Below are 8,748 nucleotides of genomic sequence, written 5' to 3'. Positions count from 1 at the left end.
TCTATCAGCATATGCAATACTATGAATAAAATCTGTATAAATTCTCCACCCACTGAAGGAAAAGACACCCATAAAATTTAAATGGGTGGTACTCAGCATGTTTGTCACATTTCAGCTACTTCACCTTGTATGAAAGACCAATTTACAAACTGTCAAAGATAACCTCTATCTTACTTCTCTCATTTTGTCTTGGGCAAAATTGACAAGTAACTTATAAAGAAGAGACAATATACTTTGTAGGAAAAGTTACCACAGTAATTCCCGAGAAGAATGTGACAATAAGCTCTTTGACAATAATACTGTGCATCATCTGGTTTCTGTTCCAAAGCCTTAGTCAGCTCCTACAAATACAAACATGTTGAGTGTCAGTAAATGTTTTTTAAAAACCTTCAAATTCTATTTAAAACATGATTTTTAATCAAATACCTATAATCATAAGCTATTTGGAGGAAAGATAACAGAGAAATAAGCTTGGAGCTTTTCCTTGTAAGAAGATCAATATCTTCCCTTCTTCTCCTCTCCCTCCCCTCCCCACAAAAAGCACACAATATAATGTAATGTCTATGAACTAACTGTAAAGCACTTAGGAGTTCCTGGCCTACAGTAGGAACTCAACAAATGGTAATTATTATCACCTCATTTATTCTGTAGAGTTTAGTTGATATACATTGACCTTCACAGATTTTCTCCTTCTAATTTGGAGAAGACTCAAAGATCATGTAGAATTTGAGACGCCTAGCACATGTGAAGCTGTCCAATAAAAAAAAAACTGGAAGTTAAATCTAGAGCTCAGGGAGGTTAACAGAATCAAATACACAATCAAGCTTACCTGGCCCTCTTCTATTCTCTGTCAATGGAGGACAACCCTAATAAATTACAACATTATATTCAAAACCCAGATACAATCTCACAGATAGCTATTAATAATTATTCAAGAGTTAACATTAGAGAGATTAAAACTTTTGCTACCCTGGACAGAGAATATAGGTGGCAGCTAGAACAATAATGAGTAAGAAGATATTGACAATTAATGAGGCCAAGCACAAGAGCAGGCAAACAGGAACACTGGTTCTCTGCCCATTGCTCACAAACTCTAGAGATGTGGTAGTTTTCTTAAAAGGTCAAATTACTTCAATAGCTACATGTGTCACTGACTTTGCTTTAACCTAGTACTGTGATTCTCACAAAGCAATGTACACAAATGGTCCTTGCTTACGATGGGTTACAAACTGATAAATCCATCGTAGGTTAAAAATATCATAAGTTGAAAATGCATTTAATACACCTGACCTACTGAACATCATAGCTTAGCCTAGCCTACCTTACACTACTCAAAACACTTACATTAGCCTGCAGTTGGGCAAAATCATCTAACACAGAGCCTTTTTTATAATAAAGTGTTGACTATCTCACAAAACTTATCGAATAATGTAATGAAAGTGAAAAACAGAACGGTTGTTTGGGTGCAAAATATAGTTTCTACTAAATGCAGATCACTTTCAAACCATCATAAAGTTGAAAAATCCTAAATCAAACCATTATAACTTGGGGGCTATCAGTACTAAGGAATTAAAATATACCTAAAATCCAAATCACTCTTTACCATCTTAACCCCTGTTACCCTGACCCAAGCAGTGATGTTAAACTTGTTACTATATCTCTGCACAAAACTCTCCAATTCCTTTCCAGGTGATTTACAGCAAAAGCCCAAGTCCTTCCTACAAGGCCCTCTGTGATATGACCCCCTGCATCTTTCAGATCTCATCTCTTACTACTCTTCCCCTTGCTCCTCCATTCTAGCCACAAAGACCTCCTTGCACTTCCTCAAACACCTCAGAACTGTGCACCTGCTGCTCCCTCTGACTAGAATGCTATTCCCCCAGATGTGCATAGACAATTCATTCCCTACTTCCTAGTTAGACAAGACTGTGCCAGACACAGGATTTAAATCCAGGTCTGCCTGACTCCAAAGTAGATTTTAACCACTAAACAACACTGCCTCTTAGTTACAGCTTTTTACTCTTGAGTTTCTCTATGACATTTGTATTAATGTTTTCTAACATTATGAAATTCCTAAGTTAAATAATACCATCTTGCACCAAACTTACAATTCTGAAAACAGTGAATAGCTTCTAACCTATCTACTCAAATATATCTTCAAACCAAACTTTTAGCCTCTCCTGACCAGATATATTTTGGTCAAAAATTGGCTATTACAGATTATACTGATATCTGGATCATCAATTCAAGAAGTATTTTTAAAAACATATTATGTAACAGGCATAAGCCAGACCATGGGGTGGGAGGGATGACAAAGATTAAAAACACATACATACATACTCCTTTTCTTAAGTCAGGTCAAAGTTTCTGAATTTCAAACCACCGTTGCAAATAACCTTTAAATACACAATCCAATTGTCAGTAAAGAAGACCAGTTATGATGATTCAGTTAAGTAAATTAAGCAACTGACTTGGATTAGGCTGTTACTGAAAAAAAGTTATCAAAAAAGATTGAGCACAAATTTAAAAACCTGACACATAAATTTATAAATCATGAATAAAACACAATCAGTTTATTCTGAGTAAGTAACATAAAATATAATAAAACCAGAAAAAAGTTAAAATAACGATTTGTGGCCTTAACTACATCTGACTTGTGGCATGTTTAGAGTTCTACTGTTTCTTTGACAACAGTTGCTGTCTGCTAGAGTACAAAGGAACTAAATGGAAGTATCTCAAAAAGCAAGGTCTTTAGTGGCAGAGGCTATTAATTTAATGCAGACCTATGCCAAACATATTGTAAACATGTCCAAAAATCTACTTACACACACAAAGTGAGAGTCAGAGCAACTTTTAGTTCTCAAAAATAAAGACATCTGGTGAACAATTACACTAAAATCTTTACCATGATAATGTTGATGGAAGTACCCTGAAAACCCAGAAAAATGGGGGAGGGGGAGCCCACTCTTTTTTTAAGACATTAAAATTAAGACTTGGATTTTCGCAAATTTCCAAACCTTCAAAGTGTGAGGCTCTTTTAAAATGTTACTCAACAAGGTAACTTGTTAAGGTTAAAAGCAAAAGACTGCTCACTCTGGGCCGGCCCGGTGGCGCACTGCTGTCAACAAGGTAACTTGTTAAGGTTAAAAGCAAAAGACTGCTCACTCTGGGCCGGCCCGGTGGTGCACTGCTGTAGTGCGCCACTTGAGAAACGCGGTGGCGCTCCCGCCGAGGGTTCGGATCCCACATACAGACCGGTTCCCGCTCACTGGCTGAGCGAGGCGCGGGAGCGACACCGAGGGTTGCGATCCCGTTGCTGGTCCCAGTCCGGTACGGGCGCGACACTGAGGGTTGCGATCCGTTGCCGGACACGGAAAAAGACAAAAAAAGGAAAAAAGACTGCTCACTCTGAAGGCCCTTGAGCTCTGGGTCTCTCTCAATCTGGTTCCACTTTCCATTTTCTTCCTCAGCTAACCCCCAACCACAGTCAAACAAGAATATCGACCCTTTTCCATTTTAAATTACCTAGCACTGCTAGAGGAGAAAACCACATTACCATGCAGAACTGATACCGCCACCCGTTTATGCTAAAACAATCTCAGCTGCACTCTCAACAAAGCCATCCCTGGTCAGCACCTCCAAAGTCAGCTACTAAACTATTAATAATATCATATATCCCTAATCCTCCCTTCTCCTTTAGCAAATGACCCAGATCTCTTGAACCTAGAGACTTGCCACTTCCAAGCTGTATACTTTGAGCAAGTTAACCTCTTTATTAGTCTCCAAGCTGTATACTTTGAGCTTCCTCAGTAGAAGAATGGCAAATACCCATATTACCACACCTCACAGTTGTTGCAAGAATTATATGGTAGGAGTCATTTAATCTGAGTGCCTATCACATCCCAGGCATTACACTGAAGACAAAAAAAGTAAACAAGACACACAAAACTCCTGATGTCTGGAAGCTTACATTGGGACCTAAATTGGATGTAGGCAGAAAAGCTGTCTTTTCTGAGAAGGTGACATAATAGCTGAATATAAAGGGATAAGCATCTCCAAGTAAAACCAAGAGATAGGTCAAGAGTGAGAACAGTCTGGGCAAAAGAAACAAGTCCAAAGGCACCAGAATTGAGCTTGACAAATTCAAGCAACAGAAAGAAAGCCAGTGTGGCTCAAACCTAGATAGCAAAAAGGGCACAAGATGCCTACCTTAAAGGCCTCACTTTCGTACCCTGCAGGCCATAATAAGGAGTTTGGACCTGAAGTGTGATGGAAAGCCACAGAAGATTCATTTTTAGTAGGACATGGTCCAGTTTACATTTTTAAAATATCATTTTGGCTACTGTATGGTGAAGACAATGTAGAAAAAGCAGGACTAGAAACAGAGAGACTTCTTTGGAAACTACTACTTTAAATCCAGGCTAGGAGTGGGTGGCAGCCACAGAAGTAATGAAGTGAACTACAATGAGCTCTTTATTAGAACCAGCAGGACTTCCCAATGGGTTGAATATGTAGGATAAGAGAAATCAAAGATGTCTCCAGGGTTTTGGGCTTTCCCAGATCTATACCTGGCACCCAATACGTACTCAATGAAAGTTAGTGATTTCTCTCCTTGAAGACTTTTCTTAGCCTTTTCCATATTCTTTACTTTGCAGTCATCTCCTTTGCTACAAGAATTTTTTTTTACCTAATCTTCTCACATGTATTATCAAATCCAACTGATTCCTATCTGACTTGATCTCTCTGTGGCCCCTGACAATAACTGACCAAGGCTTTCAGTCTATTACTCTGCTGGCTTCTTAAAAGCTAATGTTTCCCTTGGGCTCAGTACTTAGACTTCTTCCCTTCTAGCATCATTCTTTGATCTCCTAAGTGTCCACAGCTTCAGTACATGTTGATGTATGCTGATGACTCAAGTTTATCTTAAGCGTAGACAATGCTCCTGAACAATATCCACATATAGTTAGTTTTCTCTAAACTTCACCTGAAATGTCCCAGAGGCAACCCATACACAGTACTCAATATCTAAAACCATCTTTCTCCTCAAACCTGTTCCCCCTTCCTGAATGTGATCTTCTAAGAGGTATCATCTTAAGTGATATCTTAGTGAATGGTACCAAAACTTCTACTACATTCCCCAAGCCAAAAACACAGCAGTCTATCCTTATATTCCAGTTGTCACCAAGTCCAGTGCATTTTGCATTAAATAATTCACATTCATGTCCTCAATCACTGCCCTAGATTCAGACATTCATTTTTTACCTGGTATGTATCCCTTTGCCTCCTCCAACCCATCATCTACTTTGCTTTCAGAGTAGGTTTTGTAATTCGGATCATTTCATTTCCTTCCTCTAAATTCTTCAGAGATCTTCGTAATCATATGATAAAACTGAAAAACCCCTGCTGGGATTTAAAGTCTTTGATGGCCTGGTCTCTATTTGTTCAGCCTTTAACTCCTAGCACTTGTCTCCTCATATTTTACGTTCCAGTGCTACTGAACAACTTGTATTGTCCCCAAAACAAAACAGTTATGGAATCCTTACCATGTGCCAGGCACTGTACTAAGCATGTAATACAAAAAGTACCTCACTTATATTCATAAAAATCCTTTCAAGTAAGTCCTATTTATTCCTATTTTACAGATGAGAAATCTGCCCTAGAGTGATAAAAACTTTACTGAGATTACAGTTATCATGAAACCAGATTTGTACCCAAGAGTCTCTGACTCAGAGCTAGGGATCTCGACCACCTTGCATACTGGTCCTCAAATGATTCTCAAAATCCATACATTTTCTCTCCCTACTGAATTGCAACCTCCTCTCTATAGTTTTTGGGTTTGGTTTTTTCTTCTTCAATTTTATTTATATTTATTTGGGGGATACAGTGTGGTGTTTGAATTCATGCATAAATTGCACAATGATTCACTTTAATACTTCCCTAGTCAGCAACTATTCTGCTATGTATGCTTAGTGCACTTCATACACAAATCCATTACGGTAGTTATCTTATATTTTAATGATGTGTTGACTTGTCTATCTCTCCACTAGACTGCAAACACCCTCACTACAATCTCTTCATCTTTACACTCCTGGTTCCCATTTCAGCACTTGCCACTAATGTACACTGTTTACTGAATGAATGAAAAATGTGATACAGTTTATGTCACATGAACATTTCCCCTTTATTCCTAATGGGATGGTCTTATACAAAATACATACATTCTAACTAACATAGTATTAAGTGACCTGAATTCCAAATTAGCTACTGTTAAAGCAGCCCTTGGGAAAATCTAGAGGGAAACAGACAGCCATCATCAAAGTTCTGACGCTACTTATCATTACCAATTTTTAAAAATAATTTAAATTAACCTGTTCGTCTTTGTGAAAACATCATCTCAAGATTTAAAAAGAACATTTCCTGTTAACATAGTTCTTATCGTGATCATTGTCCCCACACCCATAGTTTCTATTTCAAAGTTTGTGGATGGTCCAGAGAATTTGCATTTCTAACAAACTAATGCTGCAGCTGGTCTATAGACCACACTTCTGAGAACCACTGTTGCACAGAACTAGACTAAAAGTCAGGAAACCTGTGTCCTGAAGCCCCTATTCTGCCTCTAACTGGCTGTATATACCTCTATGATAGATACTTGGATTTCTTTGGGTCTCAGTTTTTTCCTGTACATTGTAAAAAGGTAAGAACTTTCAGCAATACTGGAGTTGTAAGGACTTTCAGTAGTAATTTGCATTTCTAATGAGTTACCAGGTGATTCTGATACTGCTGGTCACACATTAAGAGCCGCATATTAAGAACCAAGGTACTAAAGCTAACCATGTCTACCTTACGCAATTCTCCTACATATATACAACCAAAGGAATGCATGTGTTAATTTGCATTTCTAATGAGTTACCAGGTGATTCTGATACTGCTGGTCACACATTAAGAGCCACATATTAAGAACCAAGGTACTAAAGCTAACCATGTCTACCTTACGCAATTCTCCTACATATATACAACCAAACAAAGGAATGCATGTGGTCACCTAAATCCATGTACAAGAGTGTTCACAGCGGCTTTATTCATACTAGCTAATAACTAGAAATAACCCAAATGCCCATGGTAGAATAGTACACAGCAATAGTACACAGCAATGAAAAAACTACCACTTCACACAACAATATGGATGTATACTCACACACTGATTAAAGCTAAAATAGAGTACTTACACTCAGAGCACTTATGATTTTGTTTATGAGTGCAAGAAAAAAAAAGCAAAACTAACTGGCAGTGATGGAGGTGAGAATAGGAATCAGCTGGAGAGTAAGGGGAATTATTGGCCAGGAAGAAACATGAAGGAGCCTTGTGGATGGAGATGTTCTTATCTTGATGTGAATGGTGTACACATATGTAAAAGTTCATCAAACTGTAGACTTAAAACTTATTTACATATACCATATCTCAATAAAAACCTTAAATAAAATAAGCAAAATAGAAAGTGAAAATGAAATTCATTACACTAATGTCCTTTAAAAGTAACTTTTATATAAATTTGATTTCCTAACAGGACCATAACAAATGTAGATTCAGAAAATTAATAGCTGTCTAGCTGACATAAGGAATTGTGGAGCAAAAGTCTCAGTGCTTCCTGTAGCATCATCCCAATACTGATCCCAGAGAAGCCTTAATCAATCACCGTATTTAAAGGCCTTTATATCCAGATCCAAAAAACATACCCAGAACTAAAAAGCCTTACCAGACCTAGTCCTTCGTTTCCTGTCTAACCCTATCTCCTACTTCCTACTCCTCTTTCATCCCACTTTAATCAAATGAGCCTTTTTGCTGCGCCCTGTACAGTCAACTTCATTCCTACCTCAGGATCTTGGAACTGGCTATTCTTCCTGCCAGGAATGCTCTTTCCCACAAAGCTTCCAAGCTCACTCCCTCATTTCTTCAGGTCTCAAAAAACCTCCTCATAGAAGCTCTAGTACCCTGTGGCAAACTTCTTTTACAAGTCATAGCTAGAACAAAGTCTGTCTCGGCTCAAATTGCTAACCTTAACTTACGTTAGACATAAAACCATAACAAGGTTCCCTCTTTTCTGTGATCGAAAGCAATAAACTCCTGACTAAATTTTGTGACCCCCGGCATCATGTACCTTTAACCTGAGCTCTCTTTATTTTAATTCTTATCATTTAACTCTTGCTCTTTTACATTCCTTTGCAGCTTTACAGTGTGTCTCCCACTGCAAAGTGCTTTCTAAGTCACATAAGTATATAAAGAAGACTTTAATTCATAGCAATCAGAGTCTTGCACACAACTCCAAAAAAATTTTTGGATGAATAAACAAACGAGTGAATAATGAAAAGTGACAGGATATCTGAAAAGTTTCAAGGACATAAAGGAAAAGGTTTCTGTTCCAGTAAACTGAGTTCATACACTTAACACAGCACCTGGCACCTTAAGAATAGCGAGGATGGGCTGGCCGGTTAGTTTAGCTGGTGAGAGCGCTGTGTTATAATACTAAGGTCAAGGGTTCGGATCCCCGCACCGGCCAGCCAAAAAAAAAACTGAATTAATTAATATCACCAAGCCCAGATTTCACTTTTTTCTTATAATCATAAATGCCATTAAAAAAATTCCTCTCAGGCCAACTACCTATGCACCCAAGAAATAAAATACAGGTTTATTCTCGGGACCCGCGGGGATGCAGTAGTCTTGGAGGGGCAAGAGAAAGAACAAAGGTCTGGG

At 38.2% G+C, this 8,748-nt stretch overlaps 1 protein-coding gene across 1 annotated transcript in view; it reads right to left on the bottom strand.

Annotated features, from left to right (window-relative positions):
* LOC103604310 (suppressor of G2 allele of SKP1 homolog) overlaps positions 1-6,834 on the bottom strand; it is a gene marked incomplete at its 3' end in the record, with an annotated part of 31,660 nt that extends 24,826 nt beyond the window's left edge. Inside the window, exons 1-2 of the mRNA XM_008588876.1 lie at positions 6,763-6,834; positions 251-341 (exon numbers count right to left, since the gene is read on the bottom strand). Of these exons, the coding sequence (XP_008587098.1) occupies positions 251-341; positions 6,763-6,834 (163 nt within the window). The remainder of the gene's footprint in view (positions 1-250; positions 342-6,762) is intronic.
* Between the last annotated feature and the right edge of the window lie 1,914 nt (positions 6,835-8,748).

Source organism: Galeopterus variegatus, unplaced genomic scaffold (genome assembly GCF_000696425.1).
Source record: "Galeopterus variegatus unplaced genomic scaffold, G_variegatus-3.0.2 Scaffold5079, whole genome shotgun sequence".
Classification (NCBI taxonomy): Eukaryota; Metazoa; Chordata; class Mammalia; order Dermoptera; family Cynocephalidae; genus Galeopterus; species Galeopterus variegatus.
This window is presented reverse-complemented; position numbering and strand designations above follow the sequence as displayed.